The 14,605-nt window shown below is 39.6% G+C and overlaps 2 protein-coding genes across 2 annotated transcripts in view; one reads left to right on the top strand and one right to left on the bottom strand.

The window, feature by feature from the left end:
• Positions 1-3,743, bottom strand: part of tsc22d1 (TSC22 domain family, member 1) — a 35,284-nt gene extending 31,541 nt beyond the window's left edge. Inside the window, exon 1 of the mRNA XM_020920316.2 lies at positions 780-3,743. Coding sequence (XP_020775975.1) covers positions 780-3,052 — 2,273 coding nt within the window. The 5' untranslated portion in view covers positions 3,053-3,743. The remainder of the gene's footprint in view (positions 1-779) is intronic.
• A 7,685-nt stretch (positions 3,744-11,428) lies between these two features.
• Positions 11,429-14,605, top strand: part of LOC110156091 (general transcription factor IIF subunit 2-like) — a 60,270-nt gene continuing 57,093 nt past the window's right edge. The window contains exons 1-4 of the mRNA XM_020920275.2: positions 11,429-11,586; positions 11,865-11,938; positions 12,050-12,068; positions 12,431-12,575. Coding sequence (XP_020775934.2) covers positions 11,521-11,586; positions 11,865-11,938; positions 12,050-12,068; positions 12,431-12,575 — 304 coding nt within the window. The 5' untranslated portion in view covers positions 11,429-11,520. The remainder of the gene's footprint in view (positions 11,587-11,864; positions 11,939-12,049; positions 12,069-12,430; positions 12,576-14,605) is intronic.

The following is a 14,605-nucleotide window of genomic DNA, read 5'->3' as shown; positions in this document are numbered from 1 at the left end:
CAATATAGTAATTATGACAGGTCTATTATAATATGTGATTTTTGATACTTTTGACAACCATACATCATAGTTTGCTCAGAATGTGTGGGAAACACTGAACCCAATTTATGGTCATGCGTCAACTCGTCTAAGTCACAACACAGAGTCTGAGTCGCATTGAGCCCCCTCCGCAAAGCATCTGCGTCAACCTACATGAACCTCAGAAATTTTCTAACTATGCATCGAACCGACGCAGACAGTAAGGGAAAGAGACACAGACAATAAGGGCTGTGATTGGTCCTCTCTACATACATTTCCGTAACTCTGCTTTCCCCCTTCATTTTGTATACATGAACGCCTAGCATTGTGGAGATGAATTACTTCATGGCGCATAGACCTCGACGCAGATCCATAAATCAAAAACAACGGCGACAAGACGATGGCGGCAGTGTGCAAACTGTAATTTAGCCTTGAGTCACCTCCAGCTGAGGCCTGCACAGTGTCTCATCACATACCACAGACAGCAACTGGTACCAGCAGCATACAACAATCTGATAAGAAACTTAGAAACAAGAATTATATAGATTTTATCTGGACACTGATTTTCTACTCTTTTCAACTCTGCTGCTAAGTTATCTAAATGCGCTGTTTTGAATTTGAATTGCAAAAAGTTCATCTTGATAAACTTGTTCACACTCTGTTAATACCATTAGATACTGTAAACCATTTCCTTGTGTGGTTAAAATGTGCAGTGAGGCTCAGCCATTGTGTGCATTTCAAAGTGTTGATAAAGTTCTTACCCTTCCTCTTCTCCATCTACGGTCTTGGTGGCAGATGTTAAGGCACTGGCAGCAGCGTTGCCCTCAGCCTCTTGTCCCGCAGTAGCGCCCCCTGCCTCTGTCCCTGGGACCTTGGGCAGTCCCAGCAGAGCAGACTGGTGTTGGAGAAGGAGTCTCTGGGCATCCTGGAGCTGGGTGGTTGTAAAGGACGGCAGGCTAGCATATAGGGCAGCTTGGGCGATGCTGGGATCCTGGGTAAGCCTCCCCCCGGCACTGACTGTCAGAGCAGCAGTTTGGGGGTCATTCTTATGGTTGTGGGGAGGAACACTTGTGGCTGACAGTGGGCCCATGCTCGGTGTCTGGATCTGTGTTGGAAGAGACTGTGGCTTCTGCTGTGGGCCGTCCAGGTGAGACTGCCCGACATGAGTGGGCACTGAAGGGGCCTGGAGGGGAGTGGGCTGAGGAGCACCCACTATCTGACTGTTACCTGAACCCACCACATTAGAGATAGGTTGGGTGTACTCAGGTCTCCCCTGCCCTGGGGTGGCCTGCTGTGGGACAGGGTAATTCACTTTCTGTGGTTGAACTGGGACAGGGCCAGGGCCGGTGGGCTGACTTGCCACTGCCTGAGCGTAGGTGAGTTGTTGGGACTGGAGTCCGGTCATAGACGTAGGGAGGTGGACGTTCGTCTGGGCCACACTGGTCTTCACCTGGGACAGAGGGTCCTGGGCATACATGTGGTTCACAGCTGCAGGGGCGACAGGCTGAAAACCCGCAGGGAGCGAGGCATAGTCCTGGGGGTGCTGTGTGGATTCCCCACTGCACACACTGTCAGTGTAATGGCTCAAAGTGCTCACACTGCTGCTAACAGAACTGCCACTGGTGGTCTCACGATCTGAGGGGCCAGCAAAGCTCTCGGTCACATACTGACGCACACCAACTGAGCTGCTGTCAGAGGCAGAGGAGCTGGGTGCAGAGGCAGGGGTTTCCTTATCATAAAACTCTGTACAAGTCCATCTGCCCTTCCTAAAGGGCTCTGAGCTGGAGTCCAGCTTCACCACCCTGAAGCGAGAGCTGGTGGTGCCCACGGCCGGGGCAGGGTGGGTGGCTGGGGCTGATTGTTGGGGTGCAGCAGTGTGGGGGGTACTGACAGGGGGCACAGCAGCAGCTCTGGTCCCAATCCCTCCTGAGGCACTGGTTGCAGCAGCAGAACTCGAAGGAGTCATTGTTATGTTGGAGTTTTGGTTGGTTTGTTGTTGAATAATGGTGGCATGAGTACTAGTTGTAAGGTTACCTCCACTGCCCCCACTGCTGCTTATCACATTGAGAGGAAAACCAGACGTGCTACTGCTAGCGCTTGTGCTAATTCCTCCTCTCACAGGCACATTGGCAGAGCTCAACATATTCACATTACTAACACTGCTGCTCTGGGGATTAACTATGCTAACTGCAGTGCCCACAGCAGAGCTCTGCATTCCAGCCACACTTCCTGGGGCCGCAACCCCCACACCTGGAGGGGCAGCCTGGGAAACACTCTCCTGAGCAGGCCCCACATTTGAAGGCATTTTCAGGGTGACGTTGGGTAAAGCTCCAGCAGCTGGGGGATTCCCAGCATAGGCCTGGGTTTGGTTAGGATGGTGTTGTTGATGATGATGGTGATGATGGTGGTGGTGATGTACGGTCCCATTTACCATGGCTCCACTGTGTGCCGAAGTTTGGAGCAAGGAGTGGGGGTGGGCCGGTTGGTTCGGGGATACAGCTCCTGGGGTGTCTGCTTCATGGAAGTTATTCAGAGTCTCCTCAGAGGAACTCCTCTCAGCTCCGACAACATCATTGGCCCGGGAAAGAGACGCATCCAGGATTTCAGAGGAGGAAAGATCCTCTGTGTGAGACTCATCCAAGTCGTCATAACTTTCTGTGTCTTCTGCAATACTGTTGTTAGTACTCACAGAGACCTGAGCTGGGGTCACGCTCGTGATTTGAAAACCACTCTTCTTCTTGGTCAGAGCCCCGGTGGCCTGGGCGGGCTGGGCCTGGGAGAGCAGGTTCAGGCTTTGGGGTGGAGGGTGGTGTGGACCCGGGGAAGAGGAGCCTGCGGGCGGCTGACACTGAATCAACAGGGCGGGCTGATACTCATCCGCTGTGACGTGGCTATTATTGACCACGGCGTTTGCAGGTGGTGACAGCACTGTGCCGCTCCCGCTGCCCGTGTTACTACCCCTCCGATGGAAGACGGCCTGATGCGCCATCTTCCTGCCACTGCCAGAGTCTGCGGCGGGCTCCGGATGATGCATTTGGAGATGATCCGGGGGTTTGTCGGTCTCTGACAGTATGCAGTAAACTTAGAGTTCGTTGAGGGCGCCGTTTTGACACAACTACGTTTGGACAGCACAATCAAAAATAAAATATCGGAGCAAATGTTGTGCGACTCTTTTCAATATCTTGTCAGTGGTGCTGATTTCAGCCTCCCATGCACAGCCCGCTGTTGTGCGTTAGCTTCAGAAGCGACAGAGGCTAGTGACGGATGGCTGAACAGCTAAAGCTAAAGTCAGCTGATGCCTGGGAAGTTTCCCGGTGTTAACCGATCAAACGATTTAATCAAGCGCTAACATGTTGATGGTTTCATAAAGACAACTTGTAAGATCCCTTCGTACTGTTACGGAGAAGCTGCTGAGTAAGTCAGCGCTGAATTTAGGTGCTAGCCGGATAGAGGAGTCACCGGCTAGCAGCTAAACACTGACTGCTGTATGTTTTCACTGCTCGATGTCTTCAAATAAAGAGAAAATCAAAACCATCCACCTTATATCCGATGCACAGTTCCATAAAGTATCAAATGGCCTCCAAGCGCCGTCGTGAAAAAGCTTTAATCCATCCCAGTGAGTCCTGGTGGTGGTGTGGGTTTTGCTGTATCACTGGTCCTCCCGATAGCGCTGTTCAGTGTAGCCTGTGCCGCTGCTGTGCTCCGCTGTGACGGGACTGGAGGGGAGGGTGCTCCGTAACATGGCGACCGCGCATGGTCCGTGCGCCAGACATAAAGCAGTCTGAGGAGGAGGCGAGTCAACACGGCGGAAAGGGACGGAAAATGCCGAGTGAAGGCGCTCCCCCGAAATACACTTTCAGACATAAGGTGTACTTTGCTTTGCATTTTTGACTCTTAATTGTCAAACGTTATGGCATTAATCTGTGGCACACCCCACTTCATATCCTTTCTGCTTAACATGCGTAAGATAAAAAATAAAAAGTACCTATACTGTGTGATCAGTTTCGGAATGTGGACATTATTCACTGCCAAGCTTTGGTTAACCCCTAAAATTATTAAGTGATTAAAGTTAAGATAGATTATTATTTTGAAATTTAATTTTTATAAAATGAATATGTAAATTGTGTATGTGGAAACAAATTGACCTGTGATACTGTCTCCTTCTGATCATGAACCACACTGACCTGCCACTGTGTTTGTGCACACAGCAGCACAGAGGGCTGCTAGATCTCTCTGCAGACAGGAGTAAACCAGTGAAGGATTATTCTACACAGTCACTGTTTGGGGCCTCAGTCCAAAGCACATGTACATCACCCATGCTGTTATGTGTTGCCACTAGCGGTCACTGAACTCTGATGCCTAAATAGGCATCTTCATTTCAGCTGTCTGGTGTTTTCTGTTGCCATTCAAAACCTCAATGTATTCCATCTTATCTTCTAACAATGGTGTGGCACATTAATTAAGGAAGAACACACAAAGGTTACTTTTTCCTATTTTTTTTTTATCCTGAAGGCTTTTTTGGGAGTATCTACAAAATAAAGTTATGCTATGTAGATAAGATAACACTTATTGTCACCTTATTGGTCCAGAAAAAAAAATTATAGTCTAATATTATGGACCTAATGATGATTTCTTGGAAAGGCTATAATAAAAGCATGTAAAAAGACGATCTTTTACAATTCACCTTGGATTCATTGTTATAAATAATAATAAATAATTGCGCATTCCTATCAAGACTATCTCAAAATAACAAGGCAAACTGGAAACCCACTATCAGGGAATCCATGCAGTTGTGAAGTGAGAGAAGTGCGAAATCTATTGAATCTCAGAATAGCAGCAGCAGGAGGAGGAGCTGTGTCCACCAGTGCTGTGTGGATGAGACAGATGAGCTCTCTGCAGTGTAAGCGTCTCAGGCTGTCAGCAGATGTAACTCACACTTCACTGAGAGGAGCAGTGTAGTCACAAATTATAGTCTGTACTCAAGTAAAAGTACTGGTTCTAGTTGTACGTTAAGCAATACTTACTTCAGAGTATAAGTAACACAGCCAGCTGTTGAGACCAAATGTATGTAACATCTGACTTATGAATTACATGTATTGTACAAACAGAAAAAAAAAAAAACATTAAATATTGAATATTAAATTCAGGTATTCTGAAAACAAACAAATATTCCGGTGATGTAAGCCTATTATCAATGTAAATTTTTTATAGACTGAATGATACTCTAGTAAAACTTCAAAATAATATTACTAGAATTTTTTTTAACATACAAGAATACTCCATATTGACTACAGTAAATAGTAGTCTGAGTGAATGAAAATAATTGTGTGGGGCAATACACATGTTCTGTTGTGCCACTACCCTTTCAGACTGTATAAAAATATGATTATAGACTATACTGTAAATGTAATTATACATAATCCCATCGGCTCCTATAGTACATTGAAAATATCCAGATGTCCAGGGAAAATGACTCTACAATACGCAGCTCTGTTGAGTGTAACCACAAGCATATACACATGGAACAGCTCTATCTCAGATTACACATGTCACACTGTGGAGTGTCCGACAAGACAGGTACAGTGTCAATGATAACACACTCTAAGGTGACAAACACATGGGTTTTGAGGTTAGGTGAATTTTAAACTTTATATTGTGAGTTTAAAATAACATTTATAAAACTATCTTGAAGTAAAATTTATCAATGGAAACATACAGTAGAATGTGTAACCAACTACTATTTATGACCATTATATTATATTATAATTATAACATGATATTATTACCAAAAAAGGACTTCTCAAACATGTCTAAAACCAGAACCAACTAAATAACAATAATAATTGCCTTTTAGGACATCATCGATTCACTTTGCATTATTCATTCACTTAATGCATGGTGGTGGTAAGATTCTTCTGTAGCCACAACTGCCTTGGGGCAAATTGATGGAAGCAAGGTTGTTCCACCACCTCTTCACCACCTTCACACACCACATTCATATTATGAAAGGTTCGTGAAGTGTCTTGCCTAAGGACAAGTCACTGCTCAACACAACTGGGGCTTTTATGGATTGCTATAATAAAAGTAATCATGTAATGATTTCTGATCATTATGTGATACATTTTGGTGAAGACTGCTGCAGTTTAGGTTGTGCAAATTGTTTGGTAGAATAATATGTTGATGCAGAATAAAAGAGAAAAGACTTGAAACAGCAAAGCCACATTTGTAGCCCAAATCCTGCTAACTCAGTGATGCCGTACAGTAGTCTGCAGGGCTTGTGTCTACTGTGCTGTCTTATTTATATTGGCCAGCCCCCCTCTCAACAGAAACAATACACTGTGATACTAAATATCGTGGCCAACTGCATTCATTCATGAGGTTCTCTTCCCACAGATTTTACTGCTGTTGAACTGCTGTAATTTTCATAAGGCAACACTTTAGAGTCTCAAAACCAGTTTTGTATTCATTGAGTCCTTGACAGAACACAATGTATCAAGCATATTCAATACTGTCATTTCCATACAATGTGAACTTCAAAATGTCCGATTTTCATTCTTCATTTTTTTATGTGACAAAGGTGCATCTGGTGCAATGTTCAATAACTCAGGATCACATTTCTACATAGCAACCAGTAAACAATCAATTGATATTTAGAATTATAGCCTAATATTTTATTTGTGACAGGAAAATGAGGATTTTTTTTTGAGATCTTTTATGAAGGTTCATTATGTAACTTTACTGATGGGTGGTTGTTTGCTATTTTCTTGTTTCCATGGAGATGTTAATGCTTTGCCTTGATGATCCAATTCCATCTGATTTAAAAACTTTTTTTTTTTTTTTACTATGTACGGCCTTTAAATTCATAATCTAAAGGCAACATCTTGTAAGTAGTAAGTCCATAGAGTCAGACCTCTATAACATGGGAGCATAAATATCCCCTATACCTCATACATTTGCATGTAACCTTTGCGTGTGTTTTTGCTTGGGTTAGTACTGAATAAGGGTTTCACAAGTGTTCAAATAACAAGACCTTACGCAGTCTTTTGAGAATGTAACTTAGTATTTCTCCTGTCAAAACAAATGTCATGTGTGGTTATGAGTAATGAGTAAAAAAAAAGTAATTTGAAAGTCTATGTTGGAAAAAAATAGGCATATTTTAAATTCTGATCCTATACATTAATTTGAAGTAGGCTAACTAAAAATGCATGCACAAGAGATGCATTTTTATTATTAAGGTACGATAGGGTGCAAATAAGAATAGAAAATGTACAATGTTTACTTTTTTATTGTCTGTTGAGTATACATATGCCTACTTCATTTGAAGTTCTTACAGGTGACATTTTGAGTAAATGTCCACTGTTGTAAATATATAAATCTGTTTATTTGTTTCCTTCACTTTCTCCATTATGCAGAAACATGCAGTCAGCACAATGAATTAATCACATTGTAATCTTATAGGCACATGGTTGACTGGTGAGTGAAAGTGAAACATGAGAACTCAACTGAGTGGTAATACAGTATTTAATAATGAAGGAGAGGTTAGAGGAAGCTTCCTGGATTAAATAGGTTTAGATTACGAGACTATAGGGAAAGCAACAGGAAATAACATCTGAACTCAAACTAATTGGACCTTATAATAAGAATAGGCTCAAGCATTCACAGAAAAAAAAAAGTTTTTGATACTTGCCCTACACTGCAAATCATGATTATAGCACTCCCGTGTGGTTACTGTGGGAATACAATACTGCTTCAAATCAAAAGTATAAAATCATTAAAGGTTGTTAAAAATGTGATTAAAAAAAAAAAAAAAAAAAAAAAGAAGAAAGAAGATGCTACCAAAATAGAAAAACCTAAATCTTTATATTCGCAAATGATCACTTACAGTTTTTAGGCTATGTAGAAAATAGCCTAGTGACATGTTTTTTATATTTGACGTCCTTATTTAGCATTAGGCCTATTCAAATTCAAATATAATGCACTACATTAGCCTACATGGATGGCCTATTCATACAAAATAGTGACCACCTTATGCTAAACCATAGACTTTATAAAAATATTTATACAGTCTTTGTGCTACCTGCACTATCCCTTTAAGAATTTTTTAAACTTGCGTTTGCAGCCTGTCTGTGTTTTAGCCTACAGCTCTTTTCACTATACCAACACAATCATTTGGACCAATTTAGTCCTTTTCCGTCTGGCTTCCTGCTTTAAACTGCTCTGAGACAGGAGCTGCCATGGAAACGGTCCTTCAGCCCACTGCAGCCTCTCACTGTGGAAATGATAACAATAGGGATTATATGGTTTGGCAGACGTTGCTGTCAAACTGTGTCATACTGTATTTATTACAGGTTTGAGAGGACAAGTGGACAATATAGACAATTAACAGAGTTGTTTTATGCCAATGCTTTGTCTAATTGGCCTGGGTTTTTTCTTGCACACACCATTGAAACAATAATTTAGATAATTTAGCAATAACTTAACCCAGAGACTAGAATAGGATCAAATGTAGTCTACAGTCTCAAATCTCAAATCAAGTGTACATGAGACCCAAATCTCTAGGTCTATAGGTCCAAACTGTATGCACAATAACTATGAAACAAAGTCAAACAAGAGCTCTACTAAATAAGAAATATGTCACACACCGCACATTCATCCTAGGCAAGGTGGGTGAAGTGTCTTGCCTAAGCACAAAGAATTAAAACTATGTTTAAAACCAGAGATAAATAGGCATTGAAAAAGGACAAAGCAGACTAAATTTGACTTGGACAAGCTATAATACCGTGTAAAAATAAATACAGGATTACAAAACTGTAACCAAATAAACTCAGTAGGCCTTCATTAAATGTGATATTATTGAGAATGTGTTCATGATTCTTTTCTTCTTTGCCTCCAATTGAGTAATGACCTTGTGGAGAGAAATGTCAAAAAGCTTTCATCCAATCAGAGCCAAGGTCATATTACCCATAATAAAAGAGGATTTTTAAAACCTTTCAACCCGTGCTGCACTGATAACAGACTTGGAATGAATTTCAAATGCTAGGAACAACTCAAAGATTGTATGGTGCAAAGAGGAAGTCCTGGCTTATGTAGCATTATGTACAAATTCTTTCAACACGAGGCAATGATGGAGATAAAGAGCAGAGGATGAGGGCTGATCACATGACAGGGGCCACTTTGTGCACATAAACCACTTAGTTTTGTGCACCTGCTGAGACATTGCTTTGAACCACTGGACTCCAATACAGACCATTGCATTCACGTTGTAGAAAGCATTGATTGGCACTGCAGGCTGCTGAACATTTCCATTGATGTATCATAAGCATTAAAGTTTGACCATGATGTCAAGTATGCCAAGAGAGAAAAATGTCTAATTTGATCAAGGGGACATAATAACTGCAATAAAAGTAACACTGACAAACCTTTTACACCAAACCAGGCCAAAACCCAGAGGAAAATGGAACAAAAGTGACATCATGAGCCAAGTGAAAAATAGGACTAAACAATGAGGTCTAAAATATGGATCAGTGGTAAAGATAGCAATGGTATTTCTCCCTCCAATTGTAAAAGAAATGTTTCCCCTTAACCTATGAACACCCAGCAATCAGATATTTAACTATTGTTTTCAGAAATACCACTGGATTCTACAAAAAATTATATTATGTAAAAGAGAATCATGCAGGCATTTATATATAAAAAATCCCAAATATTAAAAAACAAAAAACAAAAACCATACTTGAGACTGTAAAAAAGCTGACAACTTTCTTTCAGTTCATTAATGACCACAAGATGGCGACATACACTTGTAGCAGAGGTGAAAAAAGCTATAGATCAAGTGATTGACACGACTAAATACAGCACGTTTGCTGTCATGCAGGGCAGTAAATTCATTTTCCATAAATGGCTCATATTATATGTTTTCTGATCAATATTATAATGTTGTTTTCCTCACCAAAGACATATCTGAAGTTTTTGTTTCATTCACACATATTTAACACACAAACATATTTAGGCCGAGTTCTTCTCTCAGATAGAAAACACTTCTTGTGGTATAATGTGGTAATACAGGAAGTGCTCCACTGTGTTTTTAAACTCCAAACACCTTCTCTAGAATAATTTGGTTGATTTCAACTCTGAAATTGCCGATCTCTACTGAAGTGCAAAGGTAAAAGGTAGCAGTTAACTTGAAATATGCTCCATGACATCACAAGGTATTTTGAGCTTGGAGATGTAGACAGACTAATAATAAAAGATAACTCAAACATATATGAATTAAAAAAAACACAATTCCAGTTTGTTTTGGTATGTTTTTGAGGAGGTGACAGCCTTTGATTTTTAACTTGGCTTAAAACTCACTTTTGTGTAATATAGGACCTTTAAATAGAATCCAAATCCAAAACAACCAGTAAATATTAACTTTTACATGAAACATAAAACAAAGATGTTTATTTCCTTCTTTCTATTTATAAATATCATTGTATGTGTTAGTATTTAATTAACTCCAAATGCTACACAGAGTTTTTGTACAATTTATGTTAATGTATGGAAAGCTAATCTCATTTTACTTTGCTCTCAAGCTTTACATACATAATTTATTTACTGAAATAATGAGTGCACCCAATAAGCAGCTGTTCAAGACATGGATCCACAAACTAGACCTGCTTTTCTTTGCAGTCAAAACAAAGACATTTATTAGGGTTCTCCTTGAGACAATAGGAAAAGTACTATCTGAATGAAAAGTGGTCTGTCTGTTGTGATCTGTTTACTTCTGTGTTTCAAGCTTCAAGGTTTAAAAGCCATTCTAGTTGGAAATATATTTGTACATCTTATGATGTACAAATACTTATTCTGCTTCTGCTAATACCAGCTTCATAACTGCTTATTGAAAGAGTCACAATGAGCTATTGTTTGACAAATTGATTGACTGATACATTTTAATACAGCACATTTTCTTTCAGGCAATAATGGTGCCAAGCCTACATCATAGCTTATGCTCATAGCAAACTGGATCTACAACTTTTGTAAAAGCAGATAGCAGCTTACTATTGTGAGAAAATGTTTATAGTGACTGGTAAGACAATCCAGTTTAGAAAAGACTGCAAAACTGGGAAAGCATGATGTTATTTCATGCCCAAAAGGGATCACAAGCAATTCATATTTATTCACAGCCATCTGCATGGAGTCTTCTGTCAATATGTAGGCCTATAGTTATTTGTAGTCTGGTGTTTAGTGTTTCTGCTGCAGTGCCAGTGCACATAATTTATTATTAGATAATTTGGTGGTATAAGACTTGGAATACAAAATTTAGCATACAGTTAACATAATCCTATCCTGCCCATACAGTTACCTCGCAAAAAATATGATTTAATAGTAAAGTATTTTATTATGAAAGTTAACAAAACAGGAAGTTTAAGTAGCATTTCCGGTTTTCAATTAGACGCTCTACAAACAACTGGAATCAAAACTCAACTGTGCAACTTTTGTGATTCTTGATTAAACGAAACCATGTCAGACAAAGGAGAAGTTAATTTAACCGGTGTCAAACAAAGCAAACGCGTGTGGCTCGTGAAGGTTTGTAAATAAACAGCTTAATTCACAATTTTTTTTCACCTGGTAGCGGTAGCTCAGCTCAATTCAGTATCGTTTCTCCATATCGCTCTGATAACATAAGCCATAGATTTGCAAGCGGGGATTTGGATGTTTTTGATGTTATTGACATCACATTTTGTTAATTGTTAATTAATTTTTGCATACAATTTTTAAAAGTACATTTTATAATTTATACATTGGATTCTGTTTTTATTGATTCATTTTTCAATGTTTTTTTTTTTTTTTTTTTTTTTTTACAGGTGCCAAAGTACTTGTCGCAACAGTGGGGAAAAGCATCAGAAAAGGGAGAGGTTGGAAAAATTACGATTGGAAAGTAATATATATTTTTTTAATAATCACATCAAAATCTTAGATAATTTAGATTTTGAGTTGGGTTAGATTAAAATCCAATTTCCTTCCCTTTTCTTTTTTTCAAACCTGCCAGGAAGCAAGGGAAATCCGAGGTAAGATTATATTAGATCACTTTTCGCATATTATAAATTTATGAAGCATTATAAAAATTTATGGGGCACATATTCTATTTGAATAATACATTTAGGTTCACTCCAGGTACTCCAATTTCTTCTCATAAGCTGAAGATGATAATATGTTTCAAAAGTAGTAATTTCAAAATTAAAATGAAATTAAAACTGTAGTAGTGAATGCTACCAGCCATTGCCTCATAAGAAAGAAGCAGTACAAAATTAATCAATAAACTCAATAATGTTAATTAAAGTTTTTCTGCTCTGGCTCGGAAATATCAATACATGTTCACCGTTTTGCCCAATGTAAACACCAGCATTGGTCTCTGCTGTCTGTTTCATAGGTTGACTTCAAACTGAACGCAGACTTAACTGGCCTGGATGCTCTGGGAGAGAAGGATGCCTCTCTCCATGTTCCCAGAGATCACCCATTCACCATGCACAGTGTGGGCGGACAGACCCTGGCCGTCTTCAGCCACAGTGACAAAGGTACAGGACTAGCTACTTGTTAAATGTGGAGTTATGTAAAAGGAGCACTCTGGGGAGGTTGCAGTGCACTGACAGTACAGCCCAGTGTAGTGCTCAGTTGAACCACAGGGCAGCTTTTAATAGCATGTGTAGGCTGTCAGTTGTCTGGGGTCATCTATAGGAAGGCCAAGACATATAGGTTTGTGCATAGACAAATAGTGCAGGCTGCAATGGATTTTTTCCCCTACTGAACTAAATGAAATCTTTTCTAAGGAAATGTAGGGCAAACTCTAAATTAGGATTCAACCCAAGCAGGAGTACTGAGAGAAGAGTGGACTGCTGACTGCAAAATAAACACAATACTATATACTATATTCTATATTCTATATTCTATATACTATATACTATATACTATATACTATATACTATATAACATCTCCCTTTCTTATATTTGATCCTTTAATTTAATATTTGGCACCAAAATCTGCTGGCGCATCCCTATATGAGCTTGCAGTTTGTCATTTAAACTAGAAGCTATTTCACTCCATGTATTGCTTCGAGTTGCCAGGATAAGTTGGCAGTGAATGAAGTAAGTGTCTTTTGAACACAACCAACTGTCCCCATGAGAGGCTTCATACTGACCGCTTTTCAGCCTAGAAATGAGTTAACACAAATCCAGTCCATTAAATAGTCATGTCATCCAGTCTTCATGCAGTATTTTTTCTGTTCAGTTCTATAAGAAAAAATATGTATTATGATTAAATTGATTGCTGTAAAATTCATGAGTATTGAGCAGTTCATGAGATTCTGATTTATGGAGGCCGCTGGCTGCCAGGCGTAATGTGTCATAGCACGTACGGAGCCAAGGGGATTTGCATCAGATCCAGGGCGTACAGTAAAAATAACTTGTGCCGTGGACAAGAAATAAGAGAGAGAATTGTGGTATATGCTACATGCTTCTGTCACACTGAAATAAATAACCACTCTAAATGGGAAGTCAGATATCGTGAAATGAGGGCTTACAAGATAATTCATGATGGTTACCTTAATCTTTTACCTCTATGGATTTAAAGGTGATTTTAAAAAATAGTGTTGTTTCCAAAAAATATTTTTTTTTTGAATGGTCCTAAGTGCTCAAAGTGGCAGTTATAAACCGCAAACTGAAACCCAGGAATAGGTAGATGGCATCACACATATAATTCGGAGAAGACAGCAGCGTAGGCAGTTTTTGGGTGATGCTAATGAGACCAGTTAAAGTTCAAACACAAAAATGACTATCGGCTGTCTTAATTACAATATGACCAGAGAGGTTATGTATTCCTGGCATGTGTGTTTGTTGTCTTTCAGTCTGCTTCTAAATTATGACTGTATGTTGTTTTATTTTTTCATTAGTGGGCAAAGGTGGATCTAGATGATGTTAATTTTTATCTTATTAAAGCTTTCTGTCAGGGACTCTATTTGATGTTTTGGTTGCTCTCACTTTGAGTAATGGTTATGGTTATATTTTATTGAAACATATTTTTCTTTTTTTTGTTTGTGAAACGTCATCCAAATAAGATACATTACAAAGTTTTCTGTTTTTGAAACAGGCGGTACAGTATAATTTCTCTTCTATATAATAATAATTACCGTAGTAGCATTCCTTTTACCAACTAAGCCCATAATGACAAGAAATCATTTGACCTAATCATGAACACTCCTAATCTCTCCTGAACTGTGAGGTTAAAGGAGACATATTATGCAAAATCGACCTCTAACCACAACATGGTTCAGGAGTGTTGTGACATTTACGGTGAGACATCGTAAAGGGGCAGGCAGAAATCATTGCTTCAGTGGAAAATTGGACTTGTCTCCTTTATTGAGTTGTTTTAGATCAATATTACGATTTCAAATTAGGGCTGTCCTGTGACAATATTGTTATGCCCCGTACTCACAGGTAATGAACCAGCTATCTTGACTTGAGTTAATGTGCTTTCTTAACAAGCAGCTAGTAATAACCAGAGCCACTGTCACAGCAGCATCTTACACTGAGCACAAAGTATATCACGCAC

The sequence above is a fragment of the Boleophthalmus pectinirostris genome, unplaced genomic scaffold (assembly GCF_026225935.1).
Source record: "Boleophthalmus pectinirostris isolate CB_2022bp ecotype Guang Dong unplaced genomic scaffold, ASM2622593v1 HiC_scaffold_1, whole genome shotgun sequence".
Lineage (NCBI taxonomy): Eukaryota > Metazoa > Chordata > Actinopteri > Gobiiformes > Gobiidae > Boleophthalmus > Boleophthalmus pectinirostris.
The sequence above is the reverse complement of the archived record's forward strand: the minus strand, read 5'-3'. Positions and strand labels throughout refer to the sequence as shown.